The sequence below is a fragment of the Botrytis fragariae genome, assembly GCF_013461495.1.
Source record: "Botrytis fragariae strain BVB16 chromosome Unknown tig00000161, whole genome shotgun sequence".
Classification (NCBI taxonomy): domain Eukaryota; kingdom Fungi; phylum Ascomycota; class Leotiomycetes; order Helotiales; family Sclerotiniaceae; genus Botrytis; species Botrytis fragariae.
Genome location: NW_023500998.1, coordinates 811,073 through 835,173, shown reverse-complemented (window position 1 = coordinate 835,173; position 24,101 = coordinate 811,073). Strand labels below are relative to the sequence as shown.

At 43.1% G+C, this 24,101-nt stretch overlaps 7 protein-coding genes across 7 annotated transcripts; 3 read left to right on the top strand and 4 right to left on the bottom strand.

Annotated features, from left to right (window-relative positions):
- Window positions 1-2,339: 2,339 nt before the first annotated feature.
- Window positions 2,340-5,158, bottom strand: Bfra_009420 (putative ankyrin repeat protein; the record flags this gene model as incomplete). The annotated part of the gene is made up of 6 exons (XM_037339762.1): window positions 2,340-3,489; window positions 3,548-4,114; window positions 4,171-4,195; window positions 4,246-4,416; window positions 4,623-4,669; window positions 4,719-5,158. 6 exons carry the CDS (start codon window positions 5,156-5,158, stop codon window positions 2,340-2,342), a joined length of 2,400 nt encoding a protein of 799 aa, XP_037189812.1.
- Window positions 5,159-5,972: 814 nt separating this feature from the next.
- Window positions 5,973-11,307, bottom strand: Bfra_009419 (putative 3-dehydroshikimate dehydratase protein; the record flags this gene model as incomplete). Its single annotated transcript, XM_037339761.1, has 4 exons — window positions 5,973-6,330; window positions 6,384-8,055; window positions 8,109-10,842; window positions 10,897-11,307. 4 exons carry the CDS (start codon window positions 11,305-11,307, stop codon window positions 5,973-5,975), a joined length of 5,175 nt encoding a protein of 1,724 aa, XP_037189811.1.
- A 523-nt stretch (window positions 11,308-11,830) lies between these two features.
- On the top strand, window positions 11,831-13,225 carry Bfra_009418 (putative thiol-specific monooxygenase protein; the record flags this gene model as incomplete). Its single annotated transcript, XM_037339760.1, has 1 exon — window positions 11,831-13,225. The coding sequence occupies one exon, from the start codon at window positions 11,831-11,833 to the stop codon at window positions 13,223-13,225; it is 1,395 nt and encodes a 464-aa protein (XP_037189810.1).
- Window positions 13,226-14,521: 1,296 nt separating this feature from the next.
- Window positions 14,522-15,661, top strand: Bfra_009417 (putative translation initiation factor eif4e3 protein; the record flags this gene model as incomplete). Its single annotated transcript, XM_037339759.1, has 3 exons — window positions 14,522-14,550; window positions 14,621-15,445; window positions 15,496-15,661. The coding sequence occupies 3 exons, from the start codon at window positions 14,522-14,524 to the stop codon at window positions 15,659-15,661; spliced, it is 1,020 nt and encodes a 339-aa protein (XP_037189809.1).
- Window positions 15,662-18,717: 3,056 nt separating this feature from the next.
- Window positions 18,718-21,210, bottom strand: Bfra_009416 (putative pogo transposable protein; the record flags this gene model as incomplete). Its single annotated transcript, XM_037339758.1, has 1 exon — window positions 18,718-21,210. One exon carries the CDS (start codon window positions 21,208-21,210, stop codon window positions 18,718-18,720), a length of 2,493 nt encoding a protein of 830 aa, XP_037189808.1.
- Window positions 21,211-21,477: 267 nt separating this feature from the next.
- Bfra_009415 (uncharacterized protein) lies at window positions 21,478-21,772 on the bottom strand (the record flags this gene model as incomplete). Its single annotated transcript, XM_037339757.1, has 2 exons — window positions 21,478-21,695; window positions 21,718-21,772. The coding sequence occupies 2 exons, from the start codon at window positions 21,770-21,772 to the stop codon at window positions 21,478-21,480; spliced, it is 273 nt and encodes a 90-aa protein (XP_037189807.1).
- Window positions 21,773-22,430: 658 nt separating this feature from the next.
- Bfra_009414 (putative monooxygenase fad-binding protein) lies at window positions 22,431-24,094 on the top strand (the record flags this gene model as incomplete). The annotated part of the gene is made up of 2 exons (XM_037339756.1): window positions 22,431-23,186; window positions 23,234-24,094. 2 exons carry the CDS (start codon window positions 22,431-22,433, stop codon window positions 24,092-24,094), a joined length of 1,617 nt encoding a protein of 538 aa, XP_037189806.1.
- Between the last annotated feature and the right edge of the window lie 7 nt (window positions 24,095-24,101).

Sequence of the window (24,101 nt, the reverse complement as noted above, 5' to 3'; positions counted from 1 at the left end):
CGTTCAATGGAGACATGGATGCATGTCAGAATCCAATCGGCGGTTCAGGATCCTTGTCGATCATTGCTATCGTTCACATGAAGGGATTATCTACCTATCGCAACCACCTAGAGAGAACCTCAGAAATTGCAGAAAGATACGAAGGACACAGTAGGGTCAGGAAACAACAAGGAGTATCTCCAAATCAACAAGGAATCTTCAAAAATGCCGAGGAATACCGTACCTATCCATTGTCAAAAATAAGCTTTACAAGGAGAATACAACACAAGAACAAGCCTTTATGGGGCTACCCAAGAACTAGCTTCCCGTCTCGGCAGCGCACGCCGCGCCGGCTCCATTATCGGCTACGAATGCTTGTCAATACACGAATCGTGTAACCCTAACTTACCATTTCTGTTCGAAAGCGACCTATCTCGTGCTATCTCGAAATATCTTCAGGAAGAAACGCAATCATCACGCGAATAATCTGTGGATGAATCAAGGCAGATTCCTCGGACTTCACGAGATAGGATTTGTGTTACGAAACAACCTTCCTGATATGGTTACGGATTGCATTCATTTCTTTTGAGTCTCGCAACTTATCATGTGAGGATCCGAATGTGACCGTCCTGAATCGCAAAATTTTGATTCTTTCGATATCCGGAGAATTCATTAGAAGCTGATATGAGCGCCAAGATAAGCTATGCGGCTTTACTTGGCATGGGAATAATGAAGATGACGAAGCTTTACTTGGCGATGCCAACCGATGCCAACCTACTTGGCCTACTTGGCTGCAATGTCGAAGGCTTTTTGTTGACGAACTTCTAAGTGAATGCCCCGTGGCAGGCGGATGGGTAGGCTGATTGAACAGTGTGGTAGACTCAATTCATCCGGTTCGCGCAAACTTCAAAGATATCGGATGGATACTGGCTAAATGCAATCCTTGTCTGTTCCTGAAAATCAAGCTGTTTGATTTGATACCCCATCTTTCGAAAGTTGTGGAACTTTCGTGTTAAAGAAATTGTTACGTGAGGCGGCATTTGCCATTTCAATATCAGATCTCAAATTCTCTTGTTATGGTTGTCAGAACTTCAAACCTAATATTGATTCCGGAGAGCTCTCCGAGCATCTACAATTTCCATGAAGTGTTTGATGAGTCAAGGATTTCTCTTCCTCTATCGACTCTGTCTGCCTCGGGATACAGAAACTTATACACATATTCACCTATACACCATTATGAATGGTTGTTTCCTCCTTTGCACACTCAAAAATCACTTTTCTTATTCTACTCGACTGATCGAGATACTAGAATGAATGCTAAATTTCATAGATTATGTCTCACCAATCTCTTATTGGCCAACCTCTCATTTAAATCGAACAGAGCATCCGATCATATCGCCCTGTTCTTTAATACTCTTTGATATGGCGGCAACAACAACATAGTAACCAGAGGAGAGAGGGATGTCCGAATATCTTGCTCCTCTTTGGTTGAATGCCAGAGTTGGAGAAGAAAGCTATATGCAACTTCAAAACAGCCGCGAGGAATAGAGATGAGATCGGCTGTGGCGGTAACTTGACTGATGTCTGATTATGCCGATTGTCTATCTTGTCGTCCCTTGAACTCGTACCTTTTTTCATCTCAACGACTTGGCCCAATTCTTCTCTTGTATAGAAAATCAAAGGTTCAGAACGAAAGAACATCATAAGGTGCGACTTGGGTGATATCCTCCAGATAGCGTATTCCCATTTCGAAATTCCCCTTCACTTCTGGTACTTACTTTGATGTACTCTCCCTCTACGCTTGAGCCTGGATAAGTAGAAATCGCAGGGAGCTTTATCAGCGTCAGGATCAACCTCACATAGGTACCTAGGTAGTGAAAGTTACTGAATGGCCTGCTTGATCTTTTGAAGGCCACGCAATCAGTGGCAACATTAATTAATATAACCTCTATCTGTAAAAACCATCCGGAATAATAAGTCCTATCATGTTATCTACCAAATTGCTATCAAAATATAAGATCGAGATAGAAGTGTTTTTAAAGATTCTGATTTTGGTGGTTGTGCGTCCCAGTTTTTCCGTCCACCCCGAGCCTAGTTGCTTACCCCCGCTCTTTTGTAACCTCCCCTGCTATCTACAAGGAAATCTGTGTCTATCATCACATACTCGTACAGGCCCGCAATAGGTATGGATATAGATTGTGGCGCGCCACTAGAGCAAGCTATCTTCATCAGCGTGTCGTGTCTCCGTGCATGCATATTCACAATCAAGTAGTTCAGAAGAGAATTATAGACGATAGGAGTTTTCACTAAGATACCGACTCGTAACATCTGATATTTCAATAAAAGTCGTCTATCGTGAACTATCGATGACACAAAACGGTAGGAACTTCCGGCATATCATTCACTGAAACCCATCTCTGACGCCCTGCCCTATCTGCTCCGTGCTTCAACAGTAATTCCACCACACTCCCGTTTGGGTTATTAGTACTGGCCCAATATAAAGGGGCTTCCCCCAAAACGTTGGGAGTATTCGGATTCGCACCTCTCTCGAGCAAGAGCTTTGCCACTTCATAATGATCTCTGTAACAGGCGACATGTAAAGCAGTCGCATGTGCTCGTCCTCCAAGTGCATCAATATCGATACCTGTCTCCGTATCCAATATGATGCGCACAATATCTGCAAGTCCAAAAGACGCTACGTAGTAAAGAGGATGTGTTCTCAAAATATACGAATCCTTTGCAGGAGCAGATGGCATCATCATACCAAGCCAGAAAGCAAAGTTGCCACCGTGCTCGAGATTGTGAGTTTCGAAGAAAGCATGGAGGAGTTTCCGAGTACGTGGTGCAAGATAATCATCGGGATCGCCAGGTTCTTTGTTGACATATCGTGGCCAGTTTATGGTGAGGTGACGAAGAAAGGGATATTTTCGATAGCGACTATTGAGTAATTCTCGTTCATGACCTTGGGAAAACTCGGGATTGAGTAGGTATGCCAGGCAAGCTTGAGCCATAAATTGACGCGCTGTATATTGAGTGTAGTGGAACGGTGAGGTTGTCGAGTGAGTGAGATAATCCGCTACAGATGCATGTGCGAGTTTCACGCCAGGCGAACTATATCTGGAATCCTGTTTCGTCGAGTTTCTTTTCCATCTATCCTTAAACTCTTCGTCTTGTCCTGATCTTGGTTCAAATTTGGTCACGAGAGACGAGCATATAGAAAGAACTATTTCGGGATTGAGAAGTCGGGAATCCTCGTCAAAGCATGGTAGATCCGAATCGAAATCTATGGCTAGAATTTCCACCAACTCCTCGACATTCAAGGGCTTTGCAGCTACGGTGAGAGCTTGAAGAATCTTCGAAACTTCCGATCGATGGTCAACATCAATTTGCTGCAATATTCGCTCATAAGTCTCGTCCAGACTTTTGGGTAATGTTTTCATCGCTTTCCGTATCGCTGACACGCTGGTGCATTTTCGAAACATATCTAATTGGCAGACTACCCATCGGAACCTATATTATCGTCAAAATAAATCCTTCAAATCTTCAGAGAAGGGCCCTGGGTACTTACATGCCATCTCCCTCTTGAGTCAACTTGAATTCAATCTGGTCTCGAATATCTTGCGGCCATTTCGACATTATTTTATCATGCTCTATTTTCTCGAAGATGAAATATCTAATATCGCTTCTTGCTGACATGTTATCTTGCAAACACATTCGGCCACTGACCAAAGGAGATAGAACCTCTTCTATCTCGGTTAATTGTCTACTAGTAACCAGCAAGCGCAATCTTTGATACTTCCATGCTTTAATAGTAGAAATGAATGATAGGACTTCTGTATTTCTAGCCGCCTCATCTAGTGCATCAAAAACTATGTAGACATGATGGAATGATAATAGAATGCTACGAAAGCATTCAAGAAGCGCATCATCTGTTGGCGATGTCGACGTTTTTGTGCTTAACTCCTCGTAAAGATTTGTCAATGGCCGAGGAATAACACCACTTTGTGCCGAGAGTTGAGCAATCAAGGATTTGAGAGCGCCATTCAAATCTCCATTGAAGTCGAAATAGAAGTATGCGAGTGCTATCTTAGGGTGTTGTTGAACTTGAGTCATCAAATGCTCTACGATTGTAGAACTAGTACATAATTATGAGTTATTAATAGTCCAAGTATACTTCAGAATGTTTGTTACCATAGTACAGTCTTCCCACTACCAGCTGATATCGAGAAATCAGTCAAAAACTTTACTCAAGGTCATTCAACTTACGAATTCCATAAAGCCATAGAAAGGCATCATTACCAAGATACCAATCCTCGTATTGCTTACTTGTTATGAACCATGTTCCAGTATTTGGTTGATGTTTCTTTAACGTTGCGGAATGAGTAACAAATGGGTCTGGCGCAGCAAGCCATCGATAAATATCTCGAGCCGTTTGGTCTGTACGATGTGTCAATTTCGATCATTTTCTCCAACATTTTGGACTGTATTCCAGAAAGAAGAAATTGCTGAAGCGATCTTCACATGACACCTCTCGGTCATGGCCACGAACATGGCTTTCTGACATCTAGGTCCGCCCACACTCTCAACAGCTCTTGAATCTAAGCCGTAGACGAGATTTGTAAATTCTCAAACCAGATTCTTACCTGCAAATTGATTTTCAATCCTATTCGTAAGATTTAAGGCCAGAGTCCTACCATCTCATAAGCACTTCGATTCCCCAAACAATACTTCAAACTCACGTCTGATCAGCACTCAGTCCCAAAGCCAACGTACTCTTCAACCTCTCTAGCACTACCAGAGTCTTCCCCACCTCACCCTCTTTCAACGGCCAAACCAATCTCTCCTTAATTGCCCTCCATCCCTCACTCCCACCCACCCCTCCTTTCTCCAGCTTTCCCTTCAACTTCTCCAACTCATTTTTACACACGAAAAGCGGCCCATCATCCTTTAACAACAATTCAAATGTCGATAGCTGGGAGAAACCATTTGTTTCAGCCTTCTCAGCAAGCTTAAGCAACGAATCCAGAATATCTCTCAAGCTATTCAATTCATCTGAAATCTGCACGATTTCCTTCGAAGAATGTTTAACGCCTTGACGATAATCATAGCAGAAAGATATCAAGGATCCGGTTATCTGAAGGACGGCTATCAGACTGGCGGATACACTTAAGGGATCCATTACTGAGGAGTGACTTGTCTTCAGGGTATGTTTCACATACGATATAGGAAGCGAAATTGGTATACTTACTCTTGCTTGCTTACCCACAGAATCGAATAATATAATTTGTGTGTTAAGCCAAGGATCTGCTGAGGATTTTCAGCTCTTCCTATTGGGATACGCAGTACGTACGTGCATGCATGAACTGCGCACTCGATATGCATGCTGAAAAATACGCGTGCTGATATATTCGAATCATGGTTCTTTACCCGCATCCACCCACAGATTCAATCACTCACCTATCTCTGACAGTGTATCTTCTCTTTCTTGTCCACCAGTCTCAACAATTAGACGACTAGTATTTGTGTTTTAGTAGTAAAATCTATCGATGCCATGATTGAATACCTAGGTGCATCCTCTTTACTAGAAGATCACGAGCTGTAATTCATTCGACCGTGATTCTACCGAATACCAAGGGACTGAGGTTCTCGAAAAATACTCATTGCATTACAAGCACACCGTACCACATTGATGTCACAACAAGTACTAAACCTCAATTTATTTCTGAGAGTACGTATCAAATACTAATTGATGTATTGCTGTTTCAAAAACCAAGATAGCTAGCTAAATGCGCTCATCTCATCTCCCGAGAAGATTCTCATAATCGTTTTCCATAACTTCGAGAAACCTATGTGTTTATGTCCCCAAACGAGTTTGCCCTCCATACGCCGCAGTCATTATAAAATACACTTATCTATACATTAAGTCTGGCTCTCGATAAAACTCCGTGAAACGCCTCATATCTGAATTCCAGAGATGTAAATCCATATTTCCCTCACTTCTTTCCCTTTTCCGTGGCACTCTTTCCCTGAGTATCCTTCTCCATCGCTGCACTAACCTTTTCTAATTTCGTCTTTTGACGATCGTCGAGTGCATGAAACCATTCTCTCAATTCCTTCATATGTTTCTTTTCCCCATGACCATATTCAACAGGAGGTCCCCGGACTTCTATTTCTGTGCCCTCATCCTTGAACACTGCCCAGCTACTCTCTTCTTCAGATTTCAATGTGAAACCTCGGCCTTTGACTGATAAGACGCTGAAATCTCTCAGTAATATACCATCTCCAATTTCAGGTGTGGGAAGAGCATCTCTATATGGACGGAAGATTTTTACTTCCACTACGCCGGAAGGGCTATAGTTTGATCGGTAATGGTGAAGGTGCTAGTGTAGTGTCTCGGTCCCGACTTTGCTCTTTGAGGTTCAGTAGGTACACTCGTAGCGATTGCCAAAATATCCAGTTTAGAGTTCATTTTGAAACGAAGCATTTTGAGAGTTGTGTATTCACTCAAATCAGTACGAAGATATTTAGTCAGACGGAGTTTCGGATCGGTAGTTGCTGGTGCTCTTAGGTGATGGCCGGCTTTTGTAGGCGATTCGGGTAATCCGAGTATTGCCATTTCAGCGCTTGTATCTGGGCCTTTTGGTGTTTTCTCTTCGTCAAGAACTAGAGATGGTGACCTTCTAGAGCGATTGCTACCATGTGTAGATGGCCTCTCGTTCTCTTTGTTTGTCTTTGTTGGTGTAACAGGAGGAATAGCCTCCACAACTGACTCCAACTTCTTAGATCGTGTTTGTCTAGGACTTACAGTCGCTGATGCTTTCCTACTCCTCTTAGAATCAGGTGAAGGTGAAAGATCTTTGCTGGACCGGGTTTGTCTAGGGCTGACCGGGGTTGATTCTTTTTTGCTTTTCCTAGATTCAGGTGTAGATTCTTTGCGGCTACGGCTTCTAGAGGGAGGTAAAGAATTGAGAGGTGCTCGTCTGAATTTCTCCGACACAAAGGCCTCGGTTTCATCGGCGACAGCTTCAGTCTCCTCAATGGTTTGCTCGATATACTCTTCCATGACCTCAAAAGTCTCCAAGTCTTTCTCAAAAATGCTGTTTTCGGCCAATCTTGCAAGAGTCTGTTGAGTTTTGAACTCCGTCGTTTCGGCTTCCCTGACATTGATTTCGATTTGTTCGATCCCCGCCTCTCCCTCTCCAGATTCTTCATCTTCAACATCCGAAACGCCCTCCCTAAACACCTCATCCTCATCAATATCCGAAGCGCCCTCTCTGAATACCTCATCTTCGTCAACATCCGAAACTCCCTCTTCATATACTCCACCTTCATGCATCTCCAAATCTTTCTCCCCAGACTCCTCAACTTTATCAACAGTTAAGTCGATCTCTTCAAAATTTTCTGCTTTATTTGCCTCAGTATCATCTTCCTCCGCACTCCCGGCTGAATCTTCCTCGATAATCTCCTCGCTGACCTGCCTGACTTCGATTTCAGTAGTTTCGGATTCTTTGAGCTCAAGTATTTCTGTCTTAGTAAATTGAACCTCTATGTCTTCGGACTCGGGATCAACCATCTCGTCGTCTTCATCTATCGCGCTCGTGTCTGGAGCTACATCCAAAATCGTGTCAGGCTCCTCTTGAGAAGAATCTATGTCTTCATTCTCAAGTAAGTCCGGTGATGGATCCTTCTCGATGCCTGCATCAGTTTTCATCATATCTGTATCTTCATCCATCTCTCCCATCTCTTCTTGTAACTGAAGTTGAAGTAGATCTGACATCGACGTTAACGCGTCCTCATCATCGTCCCTATCAATATTCTCATCGATGTTCTGCTTTTGAGTATCGTCAGGTGTTGGAAGCTGATTATTCTGATGATCTGTGGTGGTATCAAGGGCATCAGTAGTGCTTTGGGACTGTGTCATTTGGTCTGATTCATCAATCAACTCTGATTCGTTTTTCAATTCAGTCGCTGGCACCGCAGGAGAGGAGATTAGATCTTTATTATCTTTGTCGCCTTCATCGCCCGTATCATTCGCATCACTGGTATCATTTGCATCGCTTGTATCGTTTGCGCCATCTATACCAAAAGTTCTTGAGAACAGGGTAGGCCCTTTAGGGACCTTGCCCAACCAGACTTGGCAGCTCGATCCTTAATACTTTGACCTGTGGAAGCAGGTACTGTTGAAACATTAGAATCCTCTAAAGTGATTGGTGATGGTAGGAAATGTTCGAGTGCAACACTCATAGTATTTGCATTGCCACCGGCCAGTGTAGGGCCAGGTACAATTTCGGTCGCTGTTCGTATATCGTCCGTCATTTCGATTGTTTCGGGTCCTTGCGAAGAAGTCTCCTCAGCAATTGCATCATTCGAATTTTGGTCAATATCCTCATTTTCCACATTCTCGACGCCGTTCTTGAAAATTTCATCATCACTCTGGGGTACATCACTGTTGGTATTTGCAGACCCCTGTTCCAGCTGCTTTTCAGAACCCACTTCCTCTAGCTTTTCGAGTAAGCCATCGAGATTGTCTGTATTATTTTCGACATCCATCTTGTCAATGGCAGCAGATGGATTGGTTACATTGGTCTCGATGTCCATAGGCTCAGTAGAATCTAGTTCGATAGCATTCTCATCCTCGAGATTGACTTGTGGTGGAGGTTGCTTTGCGCCCTCTGGCTCAAGCACGCTTTCATCTGCATCCATTTGCGCGTCAAGATCAGAGCCCAATATATTCAATACATTTTCGGGCATTTCTGCGTCGGGTTTGATGATGTCGATGCGGTCGTTGACTAGCGTTATTTCATTTGCCATTGGCTCGTCCTCATCTGACTCTTCTGAAGACTCCCTCACGAATTCTTTGGACTTTGTAGAACGGATGCTAACGTTTTGAACCTGTTCGCCAACAACATCCAGACTTTCATCTCCATCTTTCTCTTCTTCCTCTTCGTCGTCCTCTTCTTCCTCTCCGTTATCATCGTATTCCTGTGACTCTTCCCCCGATTCAAATTTCTCGTCAACCTTAAGACTGTTTCTGATTTGAGCAACTGGGGCTTCCGCTGGCTCCTCATCTTCATCGTCCGAGGACAAAAGATCTATTACTTCGGGGTGTTGCTGTACTGCCGCTTGATTACTTGTCTCATCCTCACTGTAGCTATCTCCGTCGTAATCTTCTTCACTGCCGTTTTCATAATCTTCGGGATAGTTGACTCTACCCATTGAATCCATATTCTCATCATTTTCGTCGAAGTAGCCCTGTCCATAGTCATCTGTTTCGTTCTGATCATCGTAAATAATTTCCTCGTCTTCATCTTCTTCCCTTGCATCATTGTAAAGACCTTGCTCGCCATGCTCCACTGGGGAAGCCGAGTTGGGCAGCTGCTGCTCACTATCATCTTCTACTTCAAGAAATCCCTCAGCATCTTCATCCTCATCACTACTCTCGGTCAAGTCTACAACTTTAGATGGGGGAGAGTGATGCGATTGATGGGTGTGACTGGATTGATGAGATTGGTCGCTTTGGGACCGAACCATAGATGTCGTGGAGGGTAGTTGACGGTATAAACCGGCAATTTGTTGATGACTGTCTCCGAGGTTGGGATAGGCCATGCTAGGCTGAGTTGTCCAATTGCTTGGTTCTGTGTAAGTCTGCTCTGGATCGGGATAGTTGTATTGATCCAGGCCCTCCTCCATCTCGGGGGCAACGAATTGGCCTTGTTCTTCTGGTATCTCTTCGTAAACACCGGCTGATATATAGGATTCTGGCCCAGGAGCATTGTACGGGACAAATAATTGATCAGCACCATCCTCAACCTCAATTTGACGTTGCTGGTGAGGAGGAAAGGTGTTCTGAGTATTTAGGGGGTCATATTGGTCCCCAGAAAGAATTGATGAGGTATTATAGGCAGTCTGGTCCGACTTCAACTGACCGTTCGAGTGATGCAGAGAACTGGCATCATACACGTTGTCTTCTTTTCTGTGACATGATATCAGTTTATCAGACTCCGCTGGAAGCGCATCTGGAGCAGTTGGTATTTCGAGATCTTGAGTATGTTCACTATGTATGTAGTTGTTGATCTTCTCAACTCGGGTTGTTACCAGTGGAGAGACTAAAGGAAGACCTTCTGATGGCAAAGGTCGTAGTTGTGGGGAAGAAGGTAACTTTTCATCTACTTTATCGGATGAGCTTTCCCGTGGCTCGAAGTCTGGAATGACAGAATCAGTCACTTTATGTGGAGGCGGCATTGGCTTTGTGTCCCCATCTTCGACCTGTGGTGTTCCCTGTAATGGAGCTTCTGCATGCAAAACCTCTACGATGTCATTTGCCTCCGCTTCCTCCGTGATTTTGGGCAAATCTTGGTCTAGTGTTTGCGTCGCTTCGGCGATTACCTCAGTTTCAACCTCTGTGGTTTGAACACCCTCATCCGTCATTGATGGCGCATGTTGGTCTACTGGCTCCTCAATTCCATTTTCAGAAGATGCTGCTACCGGTTCTTCGACCTCTGGACTGGGACTTGGTGACCTGCTCGTAAATCGCCATGATGTACTGAGTCTAGTTCTCTTTCTGCCTTTACCACGGACTGACCCATCTTCAACCTCAAATGGGTCGTAGCCTTCTTCGAACATTGAACCGTATGATATTCGCTCACGTTTCAGGAAAGCCGGAGAGGAGTACTCATCTGCATTCTGTGAAGCCACTTGCTTGAAAAATGAAACAGGCGTTGCTGGGATTTCTGGGATTTGGTTTTCGGTCTCTAGATCTGTCGCTGTGGTGGGCGGGGGCGGGGACGCATTTGTTTGAACAGCTTCGGGATCGGATTTCTCGATGCTGATAAGCTTGACATCTTGGGAATCTTCAGGGCGAAACTTCAAGAAGAATAATTAGAATATGGTACATGGAAATTAATTTTTTCTTCTTACCTGAAGTAACAGTTTATCCGTGAACTTCAATTCAAACTCCACACCCCTTCCAGGTGTCGCACTTGGAGCTTCAGTTCCCACATATTCCACTCCATCTAAACATAAGATCACTTCATCTCCGCTAGTGATACCAGACTTCGCAATAGCGTTCGCAGACGATCCTGAAAACTGTACGCGCACTTGACCTCTGATTCTGCGCAAGCGGAAATCGGGTTCGGCAAGTAAGAAAGCCACAGAGCCCGTACGGGAACTATATGGCCATGTGAGAGTCACTACCGCTTTGACTGATCTCGAAGCCGATGCTGGAAGTAATGGCGTAAGCTGCGCGATTGGGATATGCGTGGTTGAATCTAACTTTGACATTGTTGTGGAGTTTGGAATTCCATTTGCAGCTGCTGTTGTTTCTGCCATTGTAAAATGGAGAGTTTCTACTTTAGATGCTGATCATCGGGAAATAAGCATTTCCTTTCCGTAGTGACGTATCAATGAACCGTATCGAATCCTTATGCGTGAACAATTGTTTTGCTTTGAGTTTGTAGAGCGCGTTGGTGGATTCCTGCTGTGATGGGAGCTTTGCTAGCTTGGGATGGGATGGGCGTCATCGGAATATTTTTAAAGTTTTGCCGATGTGATAATCCCTGCTGAAGCACGTCTTGCTGGTAGCGGAGTGACGCAAAGAATAAAAAGGAACAATAGTCAGCCGCACCTTTACTCTTATATATAAATGAATTCACTCTCTCAATCTTTTTCTATGTAGGTGTCAAAAGAAAGTATTCCTTATCCTACAATACGATAAACATTAAATATTCTTAAACTTTTGATGTCCTTTTATCCATATATATTTCCGGTTCAAATTATTACATCAACATATATATTACCACAAGTCTGACAAGTGAAACTGAAGAGATATCCAAAATCATCTCGCATCTTCAAAATGAACTCCAGAATTCGAGCATCGTTCAATGTCAAGCGAATTGCAATTGTAGGTGCAGGTCCCTCTGGACTGGCCGCAGCAAAGTTTCTTCTGGCGGAACAGTACTTTGATAAGATCGATATCATCGAGCAGCAAGCTGAAGTGGGAGGTGTATGGAATTATACCCCAAATATAAGTGATAGTGTGCCCATCCCATCAACGTCGCCAAATGTATCTCCTGAAAAGCCAATTTGGCCAAAGGACGGAAACCCTCCAATTTTCTCAAACCCCATGTATGATCGTTTACACACAAATATTCCAAAGCCGTTAATGCGTTTCTCCGATCGACCATTTCGCTCCGACTCTCTGCTATTCCCTACACGCGAAGACGTTCAAGAATACCTTGTACACTACTCTGGTGATGTCAGACATCTGATTCGCTTCTCGGAGCAAGTCCAAGATATAAGGTTGGAGCCAGACAATGGTCATGATCGATGGCGAATCATTTCTAGATCTACAATTACCAACGACGAGATCAAAGAGACTTACGATGCCGTTGTTATTGCAAACGGTCACTATTCTGTCCCTTTTATACCTGATGTACCGGGGATTAAGGAGTTCAACTCGGCTCATCCATCCATCATATCACACTCCAAAATATTTCGTTCGCCCGATTCCTTTGTAGGTAAGAAAGTAATCGTGGTTGGAAGTGGAGCCTCGGGATTGGATATTGGAACACAAATCAGTAAGGTTTGTAAGAAGCCTCTCTTAAACTCAGTAAGAACTTCCTTTGACGAGGGAGGAGACGGAAAGGAAGAGGTTCCTCCCATTTCAGAATACCTTGCCGACATTAGAGGTGTGAGGTTTGATGATGGACGGATAGAAAAGGACGTCGATGCCGTGGTATACTGCACAGGGTACTTCTACTCTTATCCATTCCTCAATTCGTTGAAACCACCAGTTGTCACCACTGGTCGACGAGTGGTGGGCTCATACCAACATCTATTTGATATCCAACATCCAACTCTTGCATTTACCGCCTTGGCACAAAAAATCATCCCGTTCCCAATATCTGAAGTTCAAAGTGCAGCAGTCTCGAAAGTTTGGTCGAACAAGTTGGACTTGCCTAGTAAGGAAGAAATGAATTCATGGGAGCAGGAAAGGGTGGAAGAACATGGCAATGGCACGTCTTTCCACGTCTTTGGTTACCCTCACGACGCAAATTATATAAATAGTTTACACGACTGGGTGAAAAGTGCCAGAGGAGGATTCAGTAAGGAGCCAGCGTATTGGGATGAGGAGAAGTTGTGGATAAGAGAATTATATGCAGACATACGAAAGCGTTTTATTGAAGATGGCGAGAAAGCAAAGTCCCTGGAAGAGCTGGGTTATGATTTTGAGAAACGTAACGAATAGATGAGAAGATGGAGTTTACAGATAACAATAGAACAATGGTAGAAATAGATCAAATGTAAAGGGTTAGAGAAAGGGCATGTTCTTCAATTTGTGAAATTTATCGTATATTGACACTCATTGCCGCGCGCCCTTCTACACAACTAGTAGATACTTATAAACACATTTAAATGGTGAAGAGAGGCAAAGAACAAAGCATAGATAGAGATGTAATTTATATTTGACTGTAGACTTAACATGAGGTCAGCATTGAAAAGAGTTATGATCAATCCCGACAATTCAAAGCTTCCACCAAAAGATCAGTCTTTGCCAATGTCATCTCAAATTCAACACAGCAAACATGTATTCCGTAGAACATGGCGGTTGAATCGTATTACCAGAGTTGTGTTGTCCTCATATCATTCATTCCATTCAATACACATAGTTTTCCAAGTGAGCTTACCCTAGTGTTATCATCATAATTCATCCTCATCTTCCATGTCATCGCCCATTGCATCCTGTCTTTTCTAACAATCCATAGCGCGGAAGGTGTAGTATGTTTCCATCTTTAGGTCATCATCGTGTCATGGAAGCCGCACGAGGGGCCCTCGTGACGATGGTTTTGAAGTGGTAATATATTTCTTCTTGACCAAGTTATCGGAATCGGCAGTTGAGTAGTGAAAATATCAAACTGTCGATGATTTGAGTTAATGGTCTTGTTTGTTGAAGAAGAAAGAAAAAGAGACGAGAAAGGAAAAAAATCAAACAAAATATTTCTTACACTAGCGTTGTTCGCTAAATTCAACTTAGGCCCCGCGCTGCTCTAAGGCTCTAAGATTGATTCAGTTGCCGCGATACGTACATACATACTAGTACATAGTACTTTCTGGCTGTTCCTACATTTTCATCATTTTAATCATTACCCACCCTAAACTGCAAACTTATCGAAACCCTCAATTTATAAATCTGAAAACCTTCAATAACCCGTCACCTCACATCACATCACATCACATACAATACAATACAGTACAATACAAATACGATATTACCTCAAAAAATAAGAACCATCCTCGCCATATAACTGAATACCATCTGCGAATACCAACAACCCTTCACTCCCAAATCCAGCCCTCTGCGATATCCTTAACTTGTTACTTGGTTCAACAAAAATCACCCGATACCTCACTTGCTTGTACATTTCTATCTACAAGCATATCTCGAAATTTATCCAACGTCACAAACAGAAGCTCACAATATTGCCATCTCCGGAAGTTTGACATAAAGCGCATAGTTATCAGATTTTAAATTCATCCTTTCGTAATGGATAACCTGTGGAGTCGCCGTTCGAAGTAAGTATCTCCTTCTTCGTTCCCGCATTGTCGCTTTTCTTTGAGCGCTTCTAATCAAAGTGTGATGCAGTTCCAGCAAACTTTCGCTATCCACAGGCAATCCGACTACGAATGGATCAACTTTTGGTGGTGGCGACCACACAGCAAGGGGATTTGTCTTGGGAAGAAGACATGGAGACACTTCTTCGCACAGCACCAAAAATCCTTTCAATTCCATGTCCCCTTCGGCCTCATCTTTATCCTCCCCAACAACGGGCGCATCGAGCGCCTTTGGATTAGGATCAGGCGCTTTTGCATCATTTGGAAACTCGAAGGGCCCCAAAACTCCTGGAGGTGGAGGTGTGCTGGATTTTGGAAGTGTAGTGGGAGGATCTACCAAAACACCAACTGCGGAGAAAAATTATAGAGATTTGGGAACAAAGACATCTAAAACTTCCCTTACAGATTCTAAGACGGCTACAGCGCCAGCTTCACACCAATTTCGACATGGCTGGGTATTTTGGTACAGACCCCCAATCTCCAAGTCAAACGGATTTGTCGAATACGAAAAGACATTACATCCAATGGCAGCATTCAATTCGGCGGAGGAATTGTTTGACGTTTTCGATCATATGAGGCACCCCTCGAATCTGCCACTAGTTTCCGATTACCACATGTTTAAGAAGGGTATTCGTCCAGTTTGGGAGGATGACGAAAATAAAAAAGGAGGCAAATGGATTGTGAGACTCAAGAAGGGTGTGGCTGATCGTTATTGGGAAGATTTAGTCTTCGCCATGGCTGGAGATGAATTCGACCCCAGCGAAGAAGTTTGCGGGGTTGTACTCAGCGTGCGCAATGGAGAAGATATTTTGAGTATCTGGACCCGCTCAGGTGGCGGGAGGGTACTCAAAATTAGGTATTTAACACATTACCAAATGCTCAACGAATATACTAACAATTGAACAGGGAGACATTAAAGCGCGTTCTTTCATTCCCACCTGAAACTAAGGTAGAATGGAAGTCTCATGATTCTAGTATACAACAACGAACTGCTATCGACGAAGCTCGAAAGGAGAAGGCGGCCAATCATCACAATAATCGTAATGGCACCGAACACTCGGAGAAGAAATAAGCAATCACTATTTCAACATCTTATTGAGCTCCCTAGGCCACGAGTTTTCTTTTTCCTTACAGGAACTGTACAAGTATTTGGGTTGCATGAATTGGTAAAAGCGAAATGAATGAATGATTTATTTGGCTTAGGTGGCGATTTTTAACTTAAATGTCATTTTGGTTCTGATTCTTCTTCATACCTTTTGATTTTAAGGGAGCCTGTATCATAGTTTCGAAGAGTCTCTTGTTCGGTGACTCTTCTTGGCCTTGCCTTTTTTCAACTTCTGCTAGTTTAGGATTGCGGTAGCTACATTCAATGTGCTACCTACTACGCAGTGGATCTCACAGTGAGCAAAATATATTTCTATGAAAGAACATTAAAGGACTTGGAAAGGAAGTTTATTTGGACATCAGTAGCTGTGACGTATTTCATATTGCTTACTTTTGCGTGAAACTCTGACATTGGGGTTGAATTTATGAATTATGCTCATTTACCCTTACCTAGGTAGGTAGGTATGCATATGCATGCTTCTTCGCCTTACAAAATTCTTACCCCGGATTCTTATTGGAATTGTAAGATTACTTGCTACCTATCGTTTACTTGGGAGCAGTACATCAAGATTATGTATGTAGTACATGCAAATTCCTAGCGGTCTGAGATCCTGACGCTTCGACGTCTAATATGAAATATCTACTGATATAAATGGCATATGTTTCATCTAACTACTCGAAAATATGATTGCTACTTGTGATGTGATATGCTGATTCCCTATCATATCATACACTATTCACCATGCGCACTTCTTTGTCTTCTTTGCAGGTTTGTCGTGGGACTTGACATTGAATTTGTTCGTATACACATACATATATATATATCCGTACTATTGTGAGAGTGAGAGTGAGATTCTAATTTGTTTTATATGTGATATTGAGAATGGGATTACATACTAGTTATACTACTCATGTGGTTTTTGGTCTCAATGCCCCTTTTCTCAGATCATCCCTTATACATCCATCGCATATAAGCTATGCAAATACGATGGGTGAAGGAAGAGGAAACTTGTCAAAGAGAAGATTTCATATCATCTCCCTATTTCTTTAAACTCTCTCCCCCTTTCCCCCTTCCCTCCTTCACGATCTGCAGCGGATGTGAACATCTCGTAAGAGCTTGCTCGAGTAGAAAGAATCCTAGTATAAACATACTTTAGTATATATTTCCGGGGAGATTCGCTCTCGATCCTCTGCTTTGATTTCTATTCCGAAATGCTGACTTGACTCTGATTCCGAGTGTTTTGGTTTACGTTTACTTTGGACCTGGAATCTTTAGAAGTGTCAGTCAGATGCACGTCATGTTCTGCTCGTTAAGACGAGAGCAAGGGTATGGTATCATGCTGGTCACGTGTCAGGTACACCCCACTATGCTAGCTCCTTGGAATGGAGTAGATAGACACGGATAGGAATTGTGTTGTTGTAGAGTTATGAAGGATAAATTATCATTTTCGCAGTAGAAGTAAAGACAGAAACAATTATCCCAACACTATCCAATTCATTCATCCATACATGATTTGAACTACATTTTCCTGAAGGAGAAGAAGACAAAGAACCAGAGGTCTCATCTCATCTTGTCTTTGTTCCACTTACTCACCCACACATCCTATTCCACATTTATTAATACATGCTTTATAAATTAATACAATCATTTCTTTTCATATAACAACCTCACCAAGCTTCTGTGGTCCAATGGTTAGGATTCCACCCTTCCAAGGTGGAGGTTCGTGTTCGATTCACGGCAGTTGCATTATCTTTTGACTCGATGATAGATTTTTTCCTAAATCTTTTATGTATCTGTTTTTAATGTTTGGGTTTGGGTTTGGATTTTGGAATTCGAGATTTTGTATTTTTGGGTAAATGAATAGGGATGGATGGATAGATTCTATTTTTGTCATGTGGGTGGGGAAAAGGGGAGGGCAGGCGGGCTGAGCGGCTCGGTTCGGTTTCCGGCGGGATCATGACGGCATGCGGATTTTTACAGTAATGTTTGCTTGGGTGGCTTTTTGATACTATATGCCTAATACTTGTTTATTATTATTGGTAAGTTTATGTACAAAAAGGGGTGTTTTGAGGATATTCGATGTTTATTGGATACTTGTATCGAACGTACTATTTTCGATAATCTGGGTGATACAGTCGGACAGGTTTTTATCGTAAATCAGTAATTATATGAGTATTTATTCCCCAAAGAATAAAAATGAAACGTATCTCGGATTCTCAGCTTATTAATAGTCCAGCTCTGAGACAAACCTTCCATGATCTAGTGAGATAGTCATGATCACTGCGGCGTTCGTTTTCCCCCTCGATCTAAGGGTGATCAAAAAAAGTTCAAAGTTCAAAGAGCAAAGAGCAAAGGATCGCAATTCCCGACGTCTTCTGAGATGGTATTCTAGCAGATCGGATTCCCAGGGCTCATATCGAATGATTGGATTAGATCTGTATTTTGCTTCACGAGTAAATTTTGCTCTCCTTCCCAGTGGTTGTTTTGAATCTCGGAGAGAGAGAGAGGGGGGGGGGGGGTGCGTATTCTGAGATGACTGACTTCTTCTGATGCTCAGAGTGATGGGAATCCTTGTTTCTTCGATTATGAATATGGAATTTGGTAATTTCTGTTTTAGTCTTAATCAAGAATTGGTTCGTCATCGATGCTAGATAATATTCGCCATCCATTATCGATCAAATAAAAAGTCGCTGAAAAAGGCTTCTTTATAGGTCTGTTACGGTTTTGGAAGTGCTCGGCTCTCCGGAATTCGAAGTGGAAAGTATAGATACTTCATCCTGTCTGGCTGTGTAGGCTATTATATCACAAGCCAATCAATCTGGACGACCAAATTCTCTAGAAGAAATTCCGTATTGTATTCTCTTCGTTTAACAAGCTATTTAGTCAAGAAAATTGATACTCATAACAATGTTCCATAAACACCAAATATTCGAGTCCAAACTAGTGCAGTTCAAACTCAATATCATCACTCGTCCTCAACTAATGTAATCTTGAAGAATCCAGATAGGATAAATCATCTAGTATCAATATAATCTCACACAGTCTCCCCACTCCGTGATCATTCTCCCCACCAGCACAAATCCCCACACAGGCGGGATGAATATCCCAAGAGGAATAAAAGCAAACACATACAAGAGAGCTGCTGGTGGCTGAGGACCAAAATCAGGAGTTGTCGCCACGAACATTTTAGACACGGCTTTAGTATACACCGCAGCAAAATTTTTAGTCCTCTTGTTCCAATCGCCAGTCATACTTTGTTCCTCATTTCGAAGCGTTTTGCCAATTTCATGACTAGTAGGATAGAGGTCGGAAACACCCGATAGATACAAAGAAAGAATGGTTGGAAACAAAAAGAGGATCTTGAGAAGCTCAAGGGTACTGAGAAGAGGAAGACAGAATCCATATAGACCACTAGCAAGCCAGGTCATCATGATACCTCTTTCAATTACGGAACTCTCGCCAGAATGAAATTTCGTCAATCCCGCAATTAACCCAAAGAAGAGACCTACAACACAAATTCCGATACTAATTTCTACCAGTATAGCCCATCCTATTCGTCCGCTTGTTCTTCTTATAGTTGGTGAGTAAAGAAGCTCTTCGAGCTCGGCGATTGATGCAGTAGTCGTAGTTGGTCTTCCCGGCAGTTTAAGTAGCGTACGCACATTGGAAATAGATGCGGCCATGTAATTTTCTTCACTATCAGTGATCGGTGAAAGTTTTCTGAGTTGGGTCGCATTGGACTTTTTTTTATTGCTTTTAGGCGGGTTAGCAAAGTCATCCCAGCGGAGAAACCGATGACAATTCGGGTGATAAATTATAGCCGATCGAACTGGAGCGAATTCTGCATTGTCATCCAAACTCATTGGAATAATACGATCTTTCAACGCAAGATTGTACAGAAGTATGTTTTGTTTGAAGTAAGAGCTGGTGGAGCCGGAGGATTTGTAGGCTTCAAGCCTTTTCCTATTTTCTTTCATGTTCTGTAATATGGCGAAAAATGAACTTGTCTTCTCAGCCCGAGCAGATGACAAATTCACCATAACCCGGTGAATGGTATATGATAGGCCTTTTCCTGATGATAGCCTGGGTGGACGAGGGATTTGGATTTGGTACTCATTTGTTGAACCTACTGGCCTTGCTAGGATGTCCAGATTAGACTGTGTACGAAATTCATCGACGAAGAAAACATCTTGTAACACCGGGCTCTCATTGCCAGTAGGCAATATTTCACCAGTTGGATCTACCGGCGGATTGGCCTGAGCCGCGCTTGATTCAGATTCGTTTGCGGCAGGAGTAGTAGAAGCATTGAGCTGAGAAACTACTTCCAAATGCATCATTTCCGCATCTCTAGCGGATAGCTTCTTCTTTGCCTTACTTGCAGTGATTAGATCAAGTAGATAAGTGACAAGATCGAAGAAATACATCTCACTAGCTGTTGAAGTAAGTTTAAGGGAGAATTTTTGAAGGTCTTCTTTGGTGAGACCACTCCATGCTGGATTCTCGACTTGCATCCCATCTTTTGGCAGGAGAGAAATCATTTGGGCTATTTCGCCTTCAAATCTTCCACCCAATTTCTCTGCTTCGACCATAGTCTCGCTGCGTATCATGTACAAGCAAGAATAGTCTGGAGAGACCACATTTGAGATTAAGTTAACAAGAGTCATGGCAAGATATGGTATAACTGTAAGGTGATATGACGCGTATCCCCAGCGGCTAATCAAATCTGGGCGATTTGAGAGAAGGGTGGTGAATGCAGCGACAACCTGGATAAGTGAGGCCACTGCTTTCAGAGCACTATAGCTAACACTGATCTCGCTACTAAGCCTTGGATCTCCGTGAGTGTCCGAAGCCACTTGAGAAATCAGAAAGGTATTGCGGGGTACTATAGCAAACTCATAGCCTTCTGGAAGGTCGTATGTGCCATGTACTCGCGACAATCGTAAGTCCACGCGCGATCTCGCCCAGACAGAATCAAAGTGTACCCACGTGGATGATTGTTCGCGGGCATATGAAGGAAGATATGTTATCATGTTGGCTTTTATAGGTTGAGAAGAGTGATGTCCAAATTGCCCCTCGGGATCTGTATCCTCCACGTCTCTATCATCCTCAAGCACTACTCCCACATAAAACTTTTGACCAGGCTTAGGTCTCCAGTGAGGTGCTCGAACAACCATACATAATGCCCCGGCTTTGCATGCCTTTTCGAGCTCGTTTCGAGCTCGTATTGGGAGTCGAACAATAGCGTTGAGAGCCCGCAGGAGGCCAGACATCGGAAAGAACAACGCCAAAAGAGCATTACAACCCTGAAGAAGGGTGTCATCTCCAGGGCTTGATTTAACAGTCGCTGCATGTGCTAAATAATTTGTGGCAAAGAAAATGATGACAGCTGCAACTGAAGGCCAATAGTTCTTGGCAATAGGAAGGCACAATATGTGGTCATTGCCATGTTGAGTTGTGCTATTGGGAACGTTTATGGTGATATTTGTTAAAAGACGATCGGGAAGAATGGAACTCATCATGAGATTGAATTAGACGTTCAAGGTAAACACGTATTGCACTAGCATTGCGAAGAACTTTTGATAACTCTATGTATAATTTTGGCAATTCTCAGCCTCACAGAACGTCTTGTCCCGTGTTATATTGAGCGGCTAAAGTAGCCAATATGTGTACACCTCTAAACGCCAACATATATATATATATATATATATTGCAAACCAATCATATACACCAATAAATCCGGTAAGTAAGAAGGATTTCCTCCCGCCTCAACAGCCAACCAAATATTAAGGATTGAAATAGGCTTCTTTCCGTGCAAGAGGCTGAGTTCGCCTCAAACTTAATCTTCTTCCATACATAGGCCTGTTATCACTGAACAGAGTACTCCGCACATTTGAAGTGGTGTGCAGAACTTCCGCCCTCGAGCCTTCTTTATTAGGGAAAAAAGTAAACTCACAAATAATCTTCGCATCAACTGACACGCTCGAGTCACAATGTGGCTGATCTGTGAGTTGAGATGAATACACCGGCTGCATGCCAGTTATGCGGTATTCCATCGAAACGTTTGTATGGCTTAATCATGGTGCAGTAGCAGTGTAGCTAGTCATCTCAAACATGAGATCGCAAGAAAATGTTTAGGGTTATGTCGAGTTAAGTCAGCGGGGGAGAGGGGCTTGAGGGGCTTGTGGGGTCACGTAATATCGGGCTAAACATTCCTTCCAATGCCGATGTTAGCTCCTTAACCTCATGGGGCAAAAAATCATCGGCATCGTCGAAACGAAAATTCCCGACATGTCTGTTCCTCGATTGCCATCTGAAGTGAGACGGCGGTAGAAAGAAAGCTATCGAGACTATCTCACTGGTCAATGTTAGCATGCGAGATGCTTGTTTTATCTCTAGTCTCGAAGACACGGGATACACATAATGTCATGTCTAGATGTAGGACTTGTTGCATCATCTACACGGTGTCAATAGACTCCGATTGTGTGACCTTGTGTCTATTGAGCATTCCATGTGTGATTGAATATCGTTGAAGGTAGGTACAGAGGTTTCGAAGTGGCAGATATAAATATATCTCCCAAGACACGCTCTTTGGCTCTTGATTCTCATTCTTCTCTGTTTTCTATTAACTAGCTAGTATCAAACAAGCAAGGTGGAATAACCCCGCATCTGGTACACGATCTCAAGATACCTCTCCCTTCACACTCAGGTTCGCATCAATTATCGACCTTACTTCAATATGCGATCAACTGCAGTCCTTATCGTGGGTGCAGGTCCTACCGGCCTTACGTTGGCCCTCGAACTTTCCCTTCAGAAAATCCCATTTATCCTAATCGATCCTCTCTTCACTCAGTCTCCTAATTCTCGCGCTCTCGTTCTTCACACTCGTTCCGTGGAACTTTTCTCTCGACATTCCTCTCTCGTATCGAATCTCCTCCCTCTCTGCAAACAAAATATCGGCTTAAGCTTCTACGTCAACAAGAAGAATGCATTCGAAATGGATCTCACCCGGGAGAACATGGGTGTACTCGATACAGAGTATTCAGGACCTTATTTTCTCAGCCAGGGCGAGACAGAATCATGTCTTGAAAAACAATTAGAAGAATATGGAGGCAAAGTGGAGAGGGGAACAAAAGCCATGTCCATTGTTCAGGATAACAATGGTGTTTCGGTTCGGATTAAACAAGTACGGCAAGATGGCTACGAAGAATCCGACGAGGAAGAGATTCGCTGTCAATACATTGTTGGATGTGATGGATCTCATTCAATGGTTCGGAAATCGGCCGATTTGAAATTCGAAGGCTCTGCATACCAATCGGATTTCATACTGGCAGACGTGAAGTTAAAATGGGAGTATGCATCGGATCGATTGACGTTGTTCATGGGGAATGAATTCATGATGTGTTTACCACTCAAAGATGGAGTACACCGACTTGTATTAAGTGTTCCTAATTCTAAGAAAGATGAATCGACTTACGGAGAGGCCAAAGATGATGTACCTACTCTTAAAGAATTTGAAGAAGCTTTCAAAAGACTTGCCAGGGGGATATTGAACTCGAGGATCCTCCTATATGGATTACAAGATTTAAACTCCATCATAGGCTTGCCGATTCCTTTCGCAATGGTCGTATATTCATCGCTGGAGATGCAGCGCATATCCATTCGCCAGCTGGTGGTCAGGGAATGAACACGGGCATCCAGGATGCCATCAATCTCGGCTGGAAACTCGGCGCTGTTCTTCGAAACCAGAGGAAAGAAAGTTTTCTCGACTCCTACAGTATTGAACGACGTCGCGTGGGAGTCAATCTCTTAAAAGGTACAGATCAGGTCTTCGAATTTATGGCTACAACCAATCCTGTTTATCTCTATCTACGCAACACTCTCTTTCCATGGATGGCCCCAATTGCTTTCAAAAAAGGTGCAAATCGCGCTAGGAGATACCGATTTATTACTCAACTGGGAATACGATATCGACACTCGTCGATTTGTAGAACTGCAAGTGCATATTATGGGCCCAGAAGAGGAGGCGATCGCGCGCCCGATGGGAAAATAGTGTTGCCTGATACTCAAGAGCAGACAAGTCTATATTCGTTATTTAAAGGGCCAACACATCATTTGTTACTCTTTTCAGGGTTGAGGACAGGGGCAATGGACGCACAGGATTTGTTAGAGACGGTTGGAACAGATTTTCCGGAAAAGGAACAAAGTTGGTTGAGGATCCATAGGATCGTGGGTGGAGAGAAAAAAGGAGGAGAGGGGATTTATGATGAAGCAGGTATTCTACATGAGAGGTATGGGTTCGTAAATGAACCGGGTTACGTATGTGTTAGGCCCGATGCCTATATTGAGTATATTGGGACAATGAAGGGATTAGCAGAGTGGAAAGCAAGTTTGCTTTTATGAAGAGAGA